The sequence below is a fragment of the Chlamydotis macqueenii genome, chromosome W, assembly GCF_036417535.1.
Source record: "Chlamydotis macqueenii isolate bChlMac1 chromosome W, bChlMac1.mat, whole genome shotgun sequence".
In the NCBI taxonomy this organism is placed as follows: domain Eukaryota; kingdom Metazoa; phylum Chordata; class Aves; order Otidiformes; family Otididae; genus Chlamydotis; species Chlamydotis macqueenii.
The window spans coordinates 3,862,551-3,882,821 of record NC_141592.1 but is presented as its reverse complement, the minus strand read 5'-3'; the positions used below and the strand labels follow the sequence as shown (position 1 = coordinate 3,882,821).

The following is a 20,271-nucleotide window of genomic DNA, read 5'->3' as shown; positions in this document are numbered from 1 at the left end:
ACTGCTGGCCAAAGCTTATGGTGCCTCTGTGATAACATATTTAAGAAAGTGTAAAAAACACTGCACAACAGCAGTTGTGAGAGTGAAGAGTGAGAAAAAATGTGAGAGAAACAGTCCTGCAGACACCAAGGTCAGTGAAGGAGGGGGAGGAGGTTCTTCAGATGATGGAGCAGAGATTCCCTACAGTCTGTGGTGAAGATCGTGGTCAAGCAGGCTGTCCCCCTGCAGCCTATGGAGATCCATGGTGGAGCAGATATCCACACTGCAGCCCATGGAGGCCCCCATGCCGGAGCAGGTTGATGTGCCCTGAAGGAATCTGCAGCCCATGGAGAGGAGGCCATGCAGGAGCAGACTCCTGGCAGGAACTGTGGTCCATGGAGGACCCATATTGGAGCAGTTAATGAAGGACTGTATCCCATGGGAGAGTCCCCACGCTGGAGTAGGGGAAGAACATGAGGAAGAAGGAGCAACAGAGACAAACTGTTATAAACTGACCACAAGCCCCATTCCCCATCCCCACTGCACCTGTCAGTATAGGGGAGGAGTTAGAAGTCAGGAATGAAGGAGTGAAGTTGAGCCTGGGAAGGAGTGGGGGTTGGGGGAAGGTGGTTTTAGTTTTGTCTTTGTTTCTCACCGTCCTATTATATTTTTAATTGGCAAATCCTTTTTCCTAATTTGAGCCTGTTTTGCCCATGGCAGTAATTGGTAAGTGATCTCCATGTCTTTTTCTTGACCCACGAGCTTTTCCATCTTATTTTCTCCTCCTGTCCTGTTGGGGAAGGGGAGTGAGAGAATGGCTGGGTGGCTGTCTGACAGCCAGCCAAGGTCAACCTACCACAAGAATCTAGCTCAGAAATATAAATCACCTTACTTTAGCTGTCCTCCTGAAGTACCTTAATGAATGAGGTCATTCTCAGTTAAAGTAAATCACAGGCAAATATATTTTAAATGAATGATCATATGTTCATGATCTTCTGGATATAACTACCAGCATAGTGCTTCTTTTGAAATGGCAGACATAACTTTTTTATCTTTGGTGGTGTTTTTAAAAATAAAATAATGTTAAAATGTAGGAGGACTGTTTATTTAAAAAAATTTTTAAAAAGACAAAATAAAAGTTTGCATTTCTGATACACCTTTTCTCAAGAAAGTTAAATTCAGGCTTCAATCACTGTCGTAGTTCAGCCCCGATCGGGACAAGACTACGCAGTCTCTCTCTCGCTCCCCCCACCCTCCGAGAGAAGAGGAGGAGATGATATAAGAAAAACGGCTCAAGGTTTGAGATAAGGACAGGGAGAAATCCTTAAAGTTACCGTCACGGGCAAAACAGACTCGACTTGGGGAAAAACACTCATTTATTTCTAAAATTAGCAGGAGAATGAGACAGGGAACAAGATAACCTCCCCCCACCCATCCCTCTTCCCAAGCTTAACATTATCTATACTACCTCCCCTCCCGAGTGGCACGGGGGGTGGAAAAGGGAATGGGGGTCGTAGTCAGTTCATCACGCGTTGTTTTACGCCGCTGTATCATCGTCGGGGGAAGAACTCCTCGCATTCCTCCTCTGCTCCAGCGTGGGGTCCCTCCCACGGGCCACAGTCCTTCGTGAAACTGCTCCGGCGTGGGTCATCTCTTCCACGGAGTGCAGTCCCTCTAGAACAGCTGTCCCAGCGGGCCCTCCACGGGCCACAGCCTCCTTCAGGCCTCCACCTGCTCCGGCGTGGGGTCCTCCACGGGCTCCAAGTGGATCTCTGCTCCTCCGTGGACCTCCATGGGCTGCAGGGGGACAACCTGCTCCACCATGGTCTTCACCACAGGTTGCAGAGGAATCTTGGCCAGGAGCCGCGTTACTCCTCCCCCTCCTTCTTCACTGACCTTGGCGTCTGCAGCCGTTCCTCACAACAGGCTGGCAGACGCCTCTCAGGATCCTTTTTACATCTTATTCACTTCTCATCTCCTCTCCACTTCTTGCAGCCAGGCTGGGCCGAGTTGGGCCCAGCCTGCTGCCCGGCGAGAGGCCAGAGGGTGAGGCCTGCAAGGCCCACAAGGCTCGTGCCTCCCCCTCTCTGCCCCCCGCTCAGCTGCTTCACATCTTCACTCTTTTTTTTTTCTGTTTTCCCCTACTTAAATACGTTATCGCAGAGGCGTTATCAGGGAACATTCTGCTACCAATTGGCTCAGCCTTGGCCAGCAGTGGGTCCACCCTAGGCCCGGCCGAGTCCACTGAACAAAGGGGAGCGACTTCTAGCAGTTTCCTACAGAAGCTACCACCTTAGGCCCTCCCTCACTAACAAAACCAGAACATACTAGGCCCCTGTATCAAAAGGGGAAAAATTGTCAGTTCTTTATTGTGGTCAAGGGGATATATTTATAGACACAGATATGGGACCTAAGGTCTTTTTCTAGTGCTATTTCTTTCTAGCTAGTTTATCTATTTACTTTCCGTTTCTGTATCCTCACTGTAAATAGGAATGATTATAAAGTGCAAAGTGTTTTGAGATCTGTGAATGAAAAAACATATAAAGTGATAATGTATTAGAATTACCTTTTCCCCTAGTTTGCACAATTGAAATCATAGAATCATAGAATCATAGAATGGTTAGAGTTGGAAGGGACCTTCAAAGGTCATCTAGTCCAACCCCCCTGCAAGGAGCAGGGACATCCCCGACTAGATCAGGTTGCTCAGAGCCTGGCCTTGAATGTTTCCAGGGATGGGGCTTCCACCACCTCTCTGGGCAACCTGTTCCAGTGTTCTACAACCCTCATGGTAAAAAATGTTTTACTAATATCCAATCTAAATCTACCTCCCTCTATTTTAAAACCATTACTCCTTGTCCTATTGCAACAGGCCCTACTAAACAGCCTCTCCCCATCTTTCCTGTAGGCCCCCTTTAGGTACTGGAAGGCCGCTAGAAGGTCTCCCCAGAGCCTCCTCTTCTCCAGGCTGAACAGCCCCAACTCTCTCAGCCTGTCCTCATAAGAGAGGTGCTCCAGCCCTTTTATCATCTTCGTGGCCCTCCTCTGGACCTTCTCCAACTGGTCCATGTCCTTCTTATGTTGGGGGCTCCAGAACTGGACACAGTACTCCAGGTGGGGTCTCACCAGGGCAGAGTAGAGGGGAGAATCACCTCTTCTTGCAGAAGCTGCCACCATAGCCCCCCCTCACTAAACAAAACCAACACAATGTCCCAAGAAGCTATGTGGGAAAGAGCCTTTGGAAATGATACTTCATTACTTTCAGTGCTCATGAAACTATATGTTTTGATATCTAATTATAAAAATGAGAGTTTGAATAATAAATATACTGCTGAATGGATCTCCTTTCACATGCCCTGCAGCTGAGGTGAGGAAGAGATCACAGTGGATATGTGGCAAAAAGTCAACAACAGGCAGCATCTGAAGGGAAATTATTTCTCCACTTTGCCATACTCGTTTGTCCACCGCCCTCATGGAGCAGGGGATGCTCTGACCTTTTACTGGTCTTTGATTGTTAAATCTTCCTTTCATAGGAACACGGGAGATTAATGTTACTGTTGTATTGCACAAAAAAATGTCCATATTTCAAGCTATGAGTATAATTCTTCAGTGTTCAGTGGGAGAATTTTGCAAACATCTTTTTGTCATGGGCAAGCATCCATTTGCCTGAACTGCACTCTGGGACCTGTGTACAGTCCTGCACAGTGTGGCTTGAATGTTCATTCTCAATCTGGCAACCAATATGAACTCTATTGAAGTCTTCCTTAGATATTAATTTAATACAGGGGTCATCTTCTAGTCCCAGATATATTGGTGATTTACCCCGGTATAACTGAAATTAGAATGTATAACTGAAATTAGAATGTAGCACAAGAAATCTTTACTGTTTTCAGCATGCTCATTTCATTAGCAAGATAGTTCTGTTTGCTGTGAATCAGCAGTTACTTCAGGATGCTTATTCTGACTGATTTAAATGCCCTAATTTCTTTCATGCTCTCTCCCTCTCATTCTTCTTTTCTCTTTTGGGTAGAATATGTGCCCAGCTTGCTTTGCAAATAAAACTTCAGGAAAAAGATATTTCAGATTTCACTTTCTGACTTTGCTTTGCCAGTACTACATCAAAAGAGCTTTATAATGATAATGCTATCTTGTCTATAAAACAGCTCTACTCCTTGTTTTTTGAACCACTCAAACTAAAGCTTGAAATGAAGGGAAAAATTATAAACAGCGTAAAATCGATGTATTCTGACATTTAATTATATATTAATAAGTGCTCATGACATTTCTTTTCATATAAGAATTCAAGGGGCCCACAAAGCAAATGCATATTCTTCTAGTCTCACCTCCACTGAGAATACTGTATCTCTCTCATCTGAAAAAAGATGTTGAAAGAAGTTCTCAGTGATATGAAACTGATCTTATTTTTATTTTATACTATAGTTTCCTCATATCTAAATTAAAAATATAAATAATACCTTTACATTTCCCTACTTCATTGGTCACCAATCTACTGGTATATCCATGGGATTTTCCTAGGCTGCTTGATATCTTTTTTCTTAAACAGAGATAAAGGAGATACCAGAATGTTCAGCAAATTGAATGATCCAACTGGCTGAACCTTCTTGGATGTTCTGTAGTTTTTGTGATAGTCTTTGAACCATGTTTCCACCAGTAACTTGGCAATAAAATGAACATGGAGCTTTAAGATGAGGAGAATGGAGCATATTGATGACTGCTATGCTGGAATTCCTTTTTTTCCAAAGAGACTGAGCTATGCTAAGGCAAATGTCATATATCATTCCTCTTACTTTCCCACCTATCACTACTAAGTTTGTGTTTCTAACTTTCTGTCAGGCTACAAGAAAGGGAAGTCAGCTTATATAACCCTTTTAAGGAACAAATGTTTGTCTGCATCCAGACATGTACATTTCATCCCAAGTTTAACTGCAAATTTATATTTCAGGACTATTGAAAGTGTCACATGTAGCAGTATACTCCTGTTTCTGCACTGTCACCCATGATGAGTCAAACTGTGTGAATATGAACTTAGTATAGTATAGTCTGCTCAATACAGTGATGCTCATCATGATTCAAACTAAATTTGAACTATATGTCACAGCTCCTAAGCCATCATTGATCATTTTTTTGATGTGGTCACATAACTGTGCTTTGGCTTCTTCTAATGTGCCTATCACTATCATTAATTTTTCCTACAGATATAGCGGTATAGAATGTTATGATTTACAGTTTAATATGATGACTTTTTAAACCATTAGATAAACTAGTAAATCAGGCTCTGAAAGAAGCTGCACCTCAGTTTTTTCAAGTCAATATTTTTTTCTCCTCCTGTCTTTGATATGCTCTTTCTCTGAGCATATCTCCTGTAAACTTAATGTTCCCTCATGACTACTGTAAAGTATGGTAGACAAACTACAGCATAATAAATTAAAAATATATATCAAGTATGACTTACTTCTTTTGAATTATTCCTTTAATAATCTGGTATATACAGAGATCTGGATAGACTAGAGAGCTGGGCAATCACCATCAGTATGAAATTTAACAAGAGCAAGTACCGAATTCTCCACCTGGGACAGGGCAACTCTGGTTATACATACAAATTGGGAGGACAAGAGGAGAGCAGCCCTGCGGAAAGAGATCTGGGGGGTTGGGTTGATGGCAAGTTGAATATGAGTCAGCAGTGTGCCCTGGCAGCCAAAAGGGCCAACCGGGTCCTGGGGTGCATCAAGCACAGCATAGCTAGGTGGTCAAGGGAGATGATTGTCCCACTCTACACTGCACAGGTGCAGCCCCACCTCAAGTACTGTGTGCAGTTCTGGGCTCCTCAATGTAAGAAGGATATCAAACTATTGAGTGTGTCTAGAGGAGAGTGACCAAGATGGTGAAAGGCCTCGAGGGCAAGACTTAGGAGGAGGGGATGAGGTCACTTGGTTTGTTCAGCTTGGAGAAGAGAAGGTTGAGGGGTGACCTCATCACAGTCTACAACTTCCTCAACGGGGGCAGCAGAGAGGGAGATGCTGATCTCCTCTCTCTGGTGACCAGCAATAGGACAGAAGGAAATGGAATGAAGCTGCATCAGGGGAAGTTCAGATTGGACATCAGGAAAAGGTTCTTCACTGAGAGGGTGGTTGGTCACTGAAACAGCCCACCCAGGGAAGCGGTCATGGCACCAAGCCTGTCAGAGTTCAAGGAGCATCTGAATGACGTTCTTAGTCATATGGTTTAGTTTTAGGTAGTCCTGTGAGGAGCAGAGAGTTGGATTTGATGATCCTTATGAGTCCCTTCCAACTTGAGATATGAATCTATGATAAAATATGGATGATAATATCACTGAAACAAAAAACAAAGGTTTTTTTGCACATGATAGCGATAGAGTTTGTCTTTCTTTTAACAGTGAACCTGTACTTTCTGATTCTCCACTGCAACTGAAAGTAGCTAGTGAACTTTGGACTTAAGCATGTGTATGTGTATATATATATCTTTATATACACACTAGAAATGATGTATCTTATGTTGTGCTATAAAACTGAAGTTGGCATGTACTGCTAGTAGGAGAGAACTCTGGAGCTGAGAGTTAACTGTAAGAGTTTTCAGTCAGTTTTATCCATGGGACTGGGAAACAAAGTTTCCCCTGTGTAAATGTGTCCTGGTTTCAGCAGAGATGGAGTTAATTTTCCTCTCAGTAGCCAGTGTGTTTTGGATTTCAAATGTGAAGAATGTTGATAAAAAACACCCTGATGATCAGAGTTGTTGTTAATGAGACCAAGGACACTGTCCAGCTTTCCAAGTCTCACTAATGTGCAGCTGCAGGAAGCTGGGAGAAAGACAGACAGAATAATTGACCAAACTGGCCAAAGAGAGTATTCCATGCCATCAACATCATGCTCAGTATATAAGTGGGGGTTGCCCATGGGAGGGGGCATGCATCCATTTTTCCATCTCGTTTTCTCTCTCTTGCTCGCGGGCATCATTCCCTCTACCTTGCTGGCTCTCTTTCACTCCTTTGCTTGCTGCTCGGTTTCATTTCCATGATCGCTGCTTGGGACGGGCTGTATCGGTCACTGGGACACTGGATGGTGAGAAATCATACATTGTTCATTTTGTATATTTTGTATATTCTGTTATTATTGTAGTTTTCCTTTGCTATTCTAGTAAACTGTCTTCATCTCAACCCATGTGTTTTCCTTTCTTCCCAATTTCTCTCCCCCATCCCACTGGGGAGGGGGAGAGTGAGCGAGAAACTGTGTGGTGACCAGGGCTAAAGGAACGGTATCCTTCCAAGGAGGATGAAATATGTCACCCAGGCAAGTGGGCCACTATGGAGAGAGGCTTCCAGTACCTGAGGGAATTAGCTGTGCTGGAAGTCATTTATGATGACCTGGACAATGAGCAGTTATCTAAGGATCCAGATGGAGTCAAGTGCACACGACAAATGTGGTGGAAGTTTGTTTGAAGTGCACCATCATCATATGCCAACTCATTGGCAGTTATGACCTGGAAAGAAGGTGAGGAACAAACAGTGGATGAACTGGCTGGCCAACTCTGGCAGTATGAAGAAAGTCTCTCTTCCTCCCTATGGGCCTGTTGTGGAGAAACTGTCCCAGGAGCTCCAGCAATTCAAAGAGGATCGGTCCAATTCCCCACTGGTAAGGGCCAATATTTCAGCTATTAGGAGTAAATGTTCCCCTGCTCAGGAGAGATGGCACATGTGGCAAGGTACCCTGTGGTTTACCTTGCGTGACTGAGGAGAGGACATGAGAAAGTGGGATGGAAAATCTACCTCGGCCCTAGAGACACGGGTACGTGAGTTGCAGGGAAAAACAATTGCAAATGGAGGGTCTCCCCAGAAGATTGCTGCACCAGGCTCCAATAGGAAGAGTAGAAGGAATGGCCTTACTTCTGACCCTCTCGAAGGGACTTCTGATGCATATTTACAAGAAATGAACAATGAATACTGTGGCCAGGATTAGAGAGGCCCTGCCTCCAGCCAGGTGGAGGAGAGGGATAACAGAGTTTATTGGACTGTGTGGATCCGATGGCCTGACACGTCAGACCCACAGGAGTAGAAAGCTCTAGTGGATGCTGGTGCACAATGTACCTTGATGCCATCAAGATATAATGGGGCAGAACCCATTTTTATTTCTGGAGTGACAGGAGGATCTAAACAGCTGACTGTATTGGAGGCTAGAAGTGAGCCTGACAGGGAATGAGTGGCAAAAGAATCATAGAATAGTTAGAGTTGGAAGGGACCTTCAACGGTCATCTAGTTCAACCCCCCTGCAAGAAGCAGGGACATCCCTGACTAGATCAGGTTGCTCAGAGCCCCATCCAGCACGGCCTTGAACGTTTCCAGGGATGGGGCATCCACCACCTCTCTGGGCAACCTGTTCCAGTGCTCTACAACTCTCATTGTAAAAAATTTTTTTCTAATATCTAATCTACCTCCTTCTAATTTAAACCCATTACCCCTTGTTCTATCACAACAGGCCCTACTGAACAGCTTCTCCCCATCTTTCCTGTAGGCCCCCTTGAGGTATTGGAAGACCGCTATCAGGTCTCCCCGAAGCCTCCTCTTCTCCAGGCTGAACAGCCCCAACTCTCTCAGCCTGGCCTCATAGGAGAGGTGCTCCAGCCCTCTGATCATCTTTGTGGCCCTCCTCTGGACCCTTTCCAACTGGTCCATGTCCTTCTTGTGTTGGGGACTCCAGAACTGGACGCAGTACTCCAGGTGGGGTCTCACCAGGGCAGAGTAGAGGGGCAGAATCACCTCCCTCGACCTGCTGGCCACGCTCCTCTTGATGCAGCCCAGGATGCGGTTGGCCTTCTGGGCCGCAAGGGCGCATTGCCCACTCATGTTGAACCTCTCGTCTACCAACACTCCCAGGTCTTTCTCCTCAGGGCTGCTCTCGATCCAATCCCCGCCCAGCCTGTATTTGTGCTTGGGATTGCCACGACCCAGATGCAGGACCTTGCACTTGGCCTGGTTGAACTTCATGAGGTTGGCACGGGCCCACCTCTCCAGCCTGTCCAGGTCCCTCTGGATGGCATCCCTCCCTTCCAGCGAGTTGACGGCACCACACAGCTTGGTGTCATCGGCGAACTTGCTGAGGGTGCACTCTATCCCACTGTCCATGTTGCCGACAAAGATGTTGAACAGGGCCGGGCCCAACACGGACCTCTGAGGGATGCCACTTTTCATTGATCTCCACATGGACATTGAGCCGTTGACCACCACTCTCTGAGTGTGGCCATCCAGCCAACTCCTTATCCACCGAGTGGTCCATCCATCGAACCCATGCCTCTCTAGTTTAGAGAGAAGGATGTCGTGCGGGACAGTGTCAAATGCCTTGCACAAGTCCAGGTAGATGATATCCGTTGCCCGTCCCTTGTCCACCGATGCTGTTACCCCGTCATAGAAGGCCACCAAATTGGTCAGGCACGATCTGCCCTTGGTGAAGCCATGTTGGCTGTCACCAACCACCTCCTTGCTCTCCATGTGCCTTAGCATGGTTTCCAGGAGAATCTGCTCCATGACCTTGCCAGGCACAGAGGTGAGGCTGACCGGCCTGTAGTTGCCCGGGTCTTCCTTACTCCCCTTTTTAAAAATGGGGGTTATGTTTCCTCTCTTCCAGTCATCGGGGACCTCACCAGACCGCCACGATTTCTCAAATATGATGGCCAGTGGCTTGGCAACTTCATCCGCCAGTTCCATCAGGACCCGCGGATGGATCTCATCAGGCCCCATGGACTTGTGCACCTTCAAGTTCCTTAAATGATCTCGAACCTGCTCTTCAAGCACTGTGGGCGGTTCTTCATCCTTGCAGTCCCTGCCTGTGCCTTCCACAGCTTGGGTGGGGAGACAAGAGTTCTTATCAGTGAAGACTGAGGCAAAAAAGTCATTGAGTACCTCAGCCTTCTCCACATCCCGGGTAACCACGACACCCGTTACCTTCCGGAGGGGGCCTACATTCTCCTTGGATTTTCTTTTGTCCCCTACATACCTGTAAAAGCTTTTCTTGTTACTTTTTATATCCCTGGCCAGATTCGATTCCATCAGGGCTTTAGCCTTCCTCACCCTATCCCTGGCCGCTCGCACAGTCACTCGGTAGTCCTCCCAGGCTACCTGTCCCAGCTTCCACCCTCTATAGGCTTTCCTCTTCACTTTCAGTTGGTCCAGGAGCTCCTTGCTCATCCACGCTGGCCACCTGGCCTTTTTGCCCGTCTTTTTCTTCATCGGGATGCACCTCTGCTGAGCTTGGAGGAGGTGCTCCTTAAATATGGACCAACTTTCCTGGGCCCCTCTTCCCTCCAGGGCCGCCTCCCATGGCACTTTGCCCATGAGGTTCCTGAAGAGGCCGAAGTCCGCCTTCCTGAAATCTAGGGCAGAGAGCTTACTGTGCAGTTTCCTTGCCGCCCCGTGGATCTTGAACTCCACCGCGTCATGGTCACTGCAGCCAAGGCTGTCCATCAGTTTCACGTCCCCCACCAGCCCCTCCCTGTTGGTGAGCACAAGGTCCAGCATGGCACCCCTCCTTGTCGGCTCCTCTATCGCCTGCAGGAGGAAGTTATCATCCACGCATTCCAGGAACCTCCTGGGCTGCCTGTGCCCTGCCGTGTTGTCTCTCCAACAGATGTCAGGGTGGTTGAAGTCCCCCATGAGGACCAGGGCTCGTGACCGCTGTGAGGCTGCTCCTATCTGGCTATAGAGCGCCTCGTCTGCTCTGTCTTCCTGGCCAGGCGGCCTGTAACAGACCCCCACCGTAACATCCCCCGTCCGTCCCCATAGTGACTGGCCCAGATGCTCTGTGCATTCTTCCAGACTACCTCAGGAGTGGGTATTTCAAAGACCCAAAAGGGTACCGGTGCGCTGTTGGTGTAGGTGCTTTGGAGGTGGAGGAAATTATACAGTTGTCCACCTTGCCTGGTCTGTCAGAGGATCCTTCTGTTGTGGGGTTACTGAGGATGGAAGAAAAACAGTTGCAAATCGCTACCACCACGGTGCACCAACGGCAATATCACACCAACCGAGACTCCCTGATCCCCATCCATAAGCTGATTCATCAACTGGAGAGCTAGGGAGTGATCAGCAAGACTGACTCACCTTTTAACAATCCTATATGGCCAGTGAGAAAATATAGTGGAGAGTGGAGGTTAACAGTGGACTATCATGGCCTGAAAGAGGTTACGCCACCAATGAGTGCTGCCGTGCCAGATATGCTATAACTTCAGTATGAACTGGAGTCCAAGGTAGCCAAGTGGTATGCCACCATTGATATCGCCAATGCATCCCTTTGGCAGCAGAATGAAGGCCAGTTTGCTTTCACTTGGAGGGGTGTCCAGTACACCTGGAATCAACTGCCCCAGGGGTGGAAACACAGCCCCACCATTTGCCATGGACTGATCCAGACTGCACTGGAAAAGGGTGAAGCTCCAGAACACCTGCAATACATTGATGACATCATTGTATGGGGCAACACAGCAGCAGAAGCTTTTGAAAAGGGGAGAAAATAATCCAAATCCTTCTGAAAGATGGGTGTTTTGATTTTGTTTAGTGAGGGGGGGCCTAAGGTGCTAGCTTCTGTAGGAAACTGCTAGAAGTCGCTCCCCTTTGTTCAGTGGACTCGGCCGGGCCTAGGGTGGACCCACCACTGGCCAAGGCCGAGCCGATTGGTAGCAGAACGTCCCGTGATAACGCCTCTGCGATAACGTATGTAAGAAGGGGAAAACAGAAAAAAAAAAAAAGGTAGAGAAGATGTGAAGCAGCTGAGCGGGGGCAGAGAGGGGGAGGCGCGAGCCTTGTGGGCCTTGCAGGCCTCACCCTCTGGCCTCCCACTGGGCAGCCGACTGGGCCCAACTCGGCCCGGCCTGGCTGCAAGAAGTGGAGAGGAGATGAGAAGTGAATAAGATGTAGAAAGGATCCTGAGAGGCGTCTGCCAGCCTGTTGTGAGGAACGGCTGCAGACGTCAAGGTCAGTGAAGAAGGAAGGGGAGGAGTAACGCTGCTCCTGGCCAAGATTCCCCTGCAGCCTGTGGTGAAGACCATGGTGGAGCAGGTTGTCCCCCTGCAGCCCATGGAGGACCACGGAGGGGTAGAGATTCACCTGCACCCTGTGGAGGACCCCACACCGGAGCAGGTGGAGGCCTGAAGGAGGCTGTGGCCCATGGAGGGCCCGCTGGGACAGCTGTTCTGGAGAGACTGCACCCCGTGGAAGAGATGACCCACGCCGGAGCAGTTTCACGAAGGACTGTGGCTTATGGGAGGGACCCCACAACAGAGCAGGGGAGGAATGTGAGGAGTTCTTCCCCTGACGATGAAGCAGTTGCATGAAACAACGCGTGATGAACTGACCGCAACCCCCATTCCCTCTTCCCCCCTGTGCCTCTTGTGGAGGGGGGAAGGTAGTAGAGATAATGTTAAGCCCGGGAAGAGGGAGGGGTGGGGGGAGGTTATCTTGTTCCCTGTCTCATTCTCCTGCTAGTTTTAGAAGTAAATGAATAGTTTTCCCCAAGTCGAGTCTGTTTTGCCCGTAACGGTAACTTTAAGGATTTTCTCCCCATCCTTATCTCAAACCTCGAGCCGTTTTTCTTATATTATCTCCCCCTATTCTCTCGGAGGGTGAGGGGAGTGAGAGAGAGACTGTGTAGTCTGGTCCCGATCGGGGCTGAACTACGACAATGGGTTTGCCATAAAACAAAGCAAAGTCAAAGGGCCTGCACAAGAGATCCAGTTTTTAGGAGTAAAATGGCAAGATGGATTTCGTCACGTTCAAATGGATGTGGTCAACAAAATAACAGCTATGGCTCCACCAACTAACAAAAAGGAATCACAAGCCTTCTTGGGCGTTGTGGGTTTCTGGAGAATGCATATTCCAAATGACAGTATGATTGTAAGCCCTCTCTATGAAGTGACCTGAAAAAAGAATGATTTTAAATGGGGCCCAGAACAACGACAAGCTTTTGAACAAATTAAACAGGAGACTGTTCATGCAGTAGCCCTTGGGCCAGTCAAGATGTGAAAAACGTGCTCTACACCGCTGATGGGGAGAATGAGTCTACCTGGAGTCTCTGGCAGAGAGCATCAGGGGAGACGTGAGGTTGACCCCTAGGCTTTTGGAGCTGAGGATGCAGAGGATCTGAGGCCTGCTATACTCCAACTGAAAAAGAGATACTGGCAGCATACGAAGGAGTTTGAGCTGCTTCAGAAGTGGTTGGTACAGAAGCACAGCTCCTCCTGGCACCCTGACTGCCAGTGCTGGGCTGGATGTTCAAAGGGAAGGTTCTTTCTACACATCATTCCCTCTACCTTGCTGGCTTGCTTTTGCTCCTTTGCTTGCTACTCGGTTCCATTTCTGTGATCGCTGCTTGGGATGGGCTGTATAGGTCATTGGGACATCGGGTGGTGAGAAATCATGCATTGTTCATTTTATATATTTTAGTATCCCTATATTCTGTTATTATTGTAGTTTTCCTTTGCTATTTTAGTAAACTGTCTTCATCTCAACCCATGAGTTTTCCTTTCTTCCCAATTTCTTTCCCTCATCCTGCTGAGGAGGAGGAGGGAGAGTGAGAAACTGTGTGGTGACTCAGGCTAAACCACAATACTCTGAAATGTCCAAAGTATGTTCACTTATACTCCTTGAAATCCATATCTTTTTACCACTTAACTCCATTCTGGTACTAGCTACTTGCTTCACTCTTTCTTTTTTATGTAATATTTTAAGAAACTCTATCAACATTTATATAATTATTTTTCAAAATTATGGACTTATCTTTGTGTTAACTCTTGCACATATTCTCTGGGATTAAAAAAAAATGTGTAAGGCTGTGTTGTTTGGATCCTGAAAAAACAAGGTTCTCCTAAATTTATTTCTGTTCAACTCATAATTTTCTCTTCTCATCCCCAGTAAATTACATTTCTATTCTTCTTCAAGCTCAAAACTTCAGGGTACATTACCAGCAAAAAAGTGGTCAAAACATAAGTGCTAGCTTGAGCAGGTACTTATGCATACATGATATTGTAGCTATTGAGTAAGGAAGAGCGCTAACAGAATTTTAATCCAGATTTTAGCAGAATATAGGCCTTGCTCTGTCTAAAACTACAGTGTACAGTTGATTTCAGAGTCTATGTTTCACTGCAAGTCCTTCATGGTGAATAAGTATTGGAAATTTATAGAGATGTAAATATTATCTGTGTCAGGAGGAGCTGACAGTAGTGTCCTCAGCTCTAATGCCCCTGACAACATACACTTTAAACTGTGAACCTATTCAAGGAGTAAATCTGCACATCAACATAGACTCGGGCAAGCTTCTGTATTAAATTATTATACTGATAATAATATTAATATATTATATAATATTATAGCATGGATGAACAAGGAGCTTCTGGACAAACTGAAAAACAAAAAGGAAGCCTGCAGAGGGTGGAAGCAAGGACAGGTAACCTGGGAGGATTACAGAGGGGTTGTCCGAGTGGCCAGGGATCAGGTAAGGCAGACTAAAGCCCTGACAGAATTGAATCTGGCCAGGGACGTCAAGGGCAACAAGTAAAGATTCTGTAGGTACATCGGGGATAAAAGGAAGACTAGGGAGAATGTGGGCCCTCTCCAGAAGGAAATGAGAGACCTGTCTACCTGGGACGTGGGGAAGGCTGAGGTACTCAAGGACTTTTTTGCCTCAGTCTTCACTAGCGAGGGCTCTAGCCACATTGCCCAAGTCGCGGAAGGCAAAAGCAGGGACTGGGAGAATGAAGAACCGCCCACTGTAGCAGAAGAGCAGGTTCAGGAACATCTAAGGAACCTGAAGGCATACAAGTCCATGAGACCTGATGAGATACATCTGCAGGTAATGAGGGAACTGGCGGATGAAGCTCTCAAGCTGCTGTCCATCATATTTGAGAAGTCATGTCAGTATGGTGAGGGTCCCGATGACTGGAAAAGGAGTAACATAACCCCCGTATTTAAAAAGGGAAACAAGGAAGACCCAGGGAATTACAGACCACTCACTCTCACCTCTGTGCCTGGCAAGGTCATGGAGCAGATCCTCCTGGAAACTATGCTAAGGCACATGGAATATAAGGAGGTGATTGGTGACAGCCAACATGGCTTCACTAAGGGCAAATAGTGCCTGACCAAATTTGTGGCCTTCTATGACGAGGCTACAGCATTGGTGGATAATGGCAGAACAACTGACATCATCTGCCTGGACTTGTGCAAGGCATTTGACACTGTCCCACATGACATCCTTCTCTCTAAACTGGAGAGGCATGGGTTTGATGGATGGACCACTCGGTGGAAAGGAATTGGCTGGATGGCCACACTCAGAGAGTGGTGGTCAACAGCTCAATGTCCAAGTGGAGATCGGTGTTGAGTGGCGTTCCTCAGGGGTTGGTATTGGGACCAGTGCTGTTTAACATCTTTGTTGGTGACATGGATGGTGGGATAGAGTGCACCCTCAACAAGTTTGATGACGGCATCAAGCTGTGTGGTGCCGTCGACACGCTGGAGGGGAGGGATGCCATCCAGAGGGACCTTGCTAGGCTGGAGAGGTGGGCCCGTGTAAACCTCATGAAGTTCAACCAGGCCAAGTGCAAGGTCCTGCACATGGGTTGGGGCAAGCCCAGGCACAAATACAGGCTGAGTGGAGAATGGACTGAGACCAGCCCTGAGGAGAGGGACTTGGGAGTGCTGGTGGATGAGAAGCTCAACATGAGCCTGCAATGTGTGCTTGCAGCCCAGAAAGCCAACCACATCCTGAACTGCATCAAAAGAAGTGTAGCCAGGAGGTTGAGGGAGGTGATTCTCTCCCTCTACTCCACTCTAGTGAGAACTCAACTGGAGTACTGCATCCATCTCTGGAGCCCCCCACATAGGGACCTGTTGGAGTGAGTCCAGCGGAGGGCCACAAAGTTGAACAGAAGGTTGGAGCACCTCTCCTACGAAGAAAGGCTGAGAGAGTTGAGATTGTTCAGCCTGGAGAAGAAAAGGCTCTGGAAAGACCTTATAGCAGGCTTCCAGTACCTCAAGGGGGCTTATAAGAAAGATGGGAAGAAACTTTTTAGCAGGGTCTGTTGTGATACAGCAAGGGGTAATGATTTTAAAATAGAGGGAGTGTCATGGTTTTGTTTAGTGAGGGGGGGCCTAAGGTGGTAGCTTCTGTAGGAAACTGCTAGAAGTCGCTCCCCTTTGTTCAGTGGACTCTGCCGGGCCTAGGGCGGACCTGCTGCTGGCCAAGGCCGAGCCGATTGGTAGCAGAATGTTCCGTGATAACGCCTCTGCGATAACGTATTTAAGAAGGGGAAAACAGGAAAAAAAAAAGAGAGAAGAGAAGATGTGAAGAAGCTGAGCAGGGGCAGAGGCGCAGAGGGGGAGGCTCAGGCCTCATGGGCCTTGCAGGCCACACCCTCTGGCCTCTTGCCAGGCGGCCAACTGGGCCCAACTCGGCCCAGCCCAGCTGCAAGAAGTGGAGAGGAGATGAGATGGATGATGTGAAGAGATCCTGAGAGGCATCTGCCAGCCTGTTGTGAAGAACTTTTCTTGTGAGAGGAAGGGCTGCAGATGCCAAGGTCAGTGAAGAAGGAGGAGGAGGAGTAATGCTGCTCCTGGCCAAGATTCCCCTGCAGCCTGTGGTGACAACCATGGTGGAGCAGGTTGTCCCCCTGCAGCCCATGGAGGTCCACGGAGGAGCAGAGATCCACCTGGAGCCCATGAAGGACCCCACACCGGGGGAGGTGGATGCCTGAAGGAGGCTGTGGCCCGTGGAGGGCCCACTGGGACAGCCATTCTGGAGGGACTGCACTCCGTGGAAGAGATGACCCATGCCGGAGCAGTTTCACAAAGGACTGTGGCCCATGGGAGGGACCCCACAACGGAGCAGGGGAGGAATGTGAGTTCTTCCCCTGACGATGAAGCAGCGGCGTAAAACAACGTGTGATGAACTGACCGTAACCCCCATTCCCTCTTCCCCCCTGTGCCACTTGGTGGGGGAAGGTAGTAGAGATAATGTTAAGCCTGGGAAGAGGGACTGGTGGAGGGAGGTTTATCTTGTTCTCTGTCTCATTATCCTGCAGTTTTTCGTAATAAATGAATAGTTTTCCCCAAGTTGAGTCTGTTTTGCCCGTGACGGTAACTTTAAGGATTTCTCCCTGTCCTTATCTCAAACCTCGAGCTGTTTTTCCTTATATTATCTCTCCCTATTCTCTTGGAGGGTGGGGGGAGTGAAAGAGACTGCGTAGTCTGGTCCCGATCTGGGCTGAACTACGACGTGCTCACGTAAAAGTTGGGAACTCGGAAACGGGCTGTTGAGTATTTCTCTAAACAACAGGATAATGTTAGTAAAGGATGGCCTGGATGTTTATGAGCTGTGGCAGCAGCAGTACTTTTGATTTAAGAAGCCAGAAAATTGACCATGGAGCAGAAGGTTAGAGTTTATGTCCCACATATAGTAATTTTTGTCCTGGAACAAAAAGGAGGGCATTGTTTGTCCCCGGGCTGCATGCTCAAATACCAAATCATCCTCTTGGAACAAGATGATGTGGAACTCACAACTACTACAGCAGTAAATCCAGCAATGTTTTTGAGTTCTGAAATAAAAATCTCTGAGCCTTTGAATCATGATTGTCTGCAAACTATTGAACAAGTTTATTCTAGCCGACAGGACCTAAAGGATGAGCCACTGACCAACCCTGATTTGGAGCTGTTCACAGATGGAAGCAGTTTTGTCCGCAACGGAAAATGAATGGCAGGATATGCTGTGGTCACCACCACCCAGGTAATAAAAGCTGAAGCCCTACCTGCAAATACATCAGCGCAGAAAGTGGAGTTAGTGGCTTTGGGACAAGCCTTGAAGATTGCTAAAGGTAAGCGGGCAAATATTTGGACTGATTCAAAATATGCATTTGGTGTAATCCATGCACATTGAACAATCTGGAAGGAAAGGGGATTATTATCAGCTCAAGGATCGCCCATCAAATATGAGGAAGAAATCCTTCAGCTCCTTGAGGATGTCCAACAGTCTAAGGATGTGGCAGCGATGCACTGCAAGGCACATCAATTTGGACAAACAGTGGTAAATGTGGGCAATTGATTGGCTGATAAAACTGCAAAGGAGGTGGCAGAGAAAGGCATTCTTGCTCTACTACCAGTAAAACAGGTAAAACTTCCAACCTCAAAACCAAATTATGGTAAATTAGATAAATTATTGGCACAGCAGTTAAAGGCAACAGAAAATGAGAATGGGGGTAACCCCCACTCAAGAGGTCATAGTTACTCCACAGATAATGATAAAAATAGCTGAAGAAAAACACAAGGAGACACATTGGGAACTGAAGCAATGATTGAAGATTTACAAAAACTAATGATTTGCGTGGGACTTACTGGAATAATAAAATCAGTAACAGCAAAATGCCAAACATGTTTGAAAAATAATCCTTTAAATCAAAGGAGGGCCCCTTCTGGTACTCTTAAACAAGGAAACTCCCCTGGAGACTACTGGCAAATCGATTTTTCTGAATTACCTAGACAAAATGGTTACAGATATGACGTGCGGAAAACGGACTCCACAATCTGCAAGATTGTAAAGTAGGTATGTTTATTCAGCGCTGGGCAGCACAGGGGGGTAGTCCCACCAAAATCGTGCGCGCCTTACGTGGCAACTCACTTTAAATTTATACAACCAAGTGTTACATATACATAAAGTTTTGCAATACGCCTATACATATGCATGACCTATCCCCGCTTCGTATTAAAATTAGTCCCAAGGGGTCATTTTCATAAACTCCTCCTGTCTGGGCTTGCGCAGTGCCTCCTGGTGGTGGTCGTCGGGGGTTGTGGGGATGAAGGCAGGTGACTCCTCTTCATCACCGCTAGTAACCTTTTGTTCTTGCGCAAACTCAGTTATCCCTTGGCTTTCATTCAAGCTGCAGGGTCGGTTTTAGCTGGTTCTTGAAGCGACCCCCCTAGTCCTTACCGGGAACTGTCTTTCATGAAGAATTGCAAGACTTTCTGCTTCAAATAGTTTGCACAATGGTTAGCAAATTATTAAGCAAGTAGTTAACAAAACATTAAGCACTGTTTATCAACTTGATTCCTTAGGATGCACAGCAATAATTAATCAATGCCATATCTATTAAGATTTCTTTAACTCCTTCTCTCAGTCCCCCCTTTTCTAGAAAATTAGTAAATTCCTTTACTATCAATGTCCCTAAAATATTGGTTAGATTCTAATTTCTGTCGTAATTGGTTCCTTTTCCATTCGCTGTAGGAAATTTCTGTTCCTTTAAAACACCAAAATCCACAGCGGATGGCTATTCCAATAATCAAAAATAAAAAAACAAGTGCAATAATTATTGCGAACAATTGTTTTAACCACGCTAAATTGGGTAACCAGGATGTCAGTCTTTCCCATAAGTCAGAAAAACCCCAAGAAGTATTATCTTGCGTTACTTTGTGTAAAACACCTACTTGTCTTCTGATTTCTTGGAGATCCTCAGTGATCCGCCCGCTTTGGTCTGCATACATGCAACAGTCTACATTAATTACTGTGCATACTCCCCCTTGTGAGGCTAATAACAAATCTAAAGCCATGCGATTTTGTGACACTATTTTTGACAAATCAGTAACTTCTTCCTGGAGTGCTAGGATAGCATCAATGGTCTTATTTTCCATTGTTTCTATTACAGCCGAGATGTTTATTATTGCCTTCTCCAATTCACTGACCCCTAGAAATGGGATGAACCATCGTGCAAAACTATGAAAACTGGTTGGCCTGTCTATGAGAGGGTTATTTACAATTTCCCGTTTTCTTCGTAGAGAATATGGTGTCAATTTGTCGATAATAGTAATGTTGGGGATCAAACCTCCTAATGTACATGCTCCATGCCATCCTAGGGGTAAAACCTTACGGGCCACTGTGCTGCACAACCAATACCATCCTGTTCCCTGTGGGGTTGGGAGGCCGGTATAATTGAGTTCTAGAAATTCCGGATCTACTCTCGTCATATTTAAGGTGTGACTATCATTGCAGTTTGGGTATTCTCCTACAAACGGTCCTTTTCCCGAACTTACCAAACAGCTGTCCCCTAATGGATTAGCCCCCTCTATAGTTATTGCCAGTTCCCGACCCCATTTAATTTGAGGATCCGTCCTCAAAACCGTATTTCTCCAAAAGATACCATTTTGTCTGTTGGTTAAAGAGACTGGCAATGGAACACCTATCAATGGCACTTCGTAACCAGAATGTCTTGGCATTTGGGTGCAAACCCAACAATCCGTCTTATTCA

The 20,271-nt window shown here is 46.8% G+C and overlaps 1 protein-coding gene across 1 annotated transcript; it reads right to left on the bottom strand.

Moving 5' to 3' along the window:
• Positions 1–19,147: 19,147 nt before the first annotated feature.
• On the bottom strand, positions 19,148–19,990 carry LOC147596534 (endogenous retrovirus group V member 2 Env polyprotein-like). Its single transcript, XM_086769453.1, has one exon. The coding sequence runs from the start codon at positions 19,988–19,990 to the stop codon at positions 19,166–19,168; it is 825 nt and encodes a 274-aa protein (XP_086625579.1). The 3' UTR covers positions 19,148–19,165.
• Between the last annotated feature and the right edge of the window lie 281 nt (positions 19,991–20,271).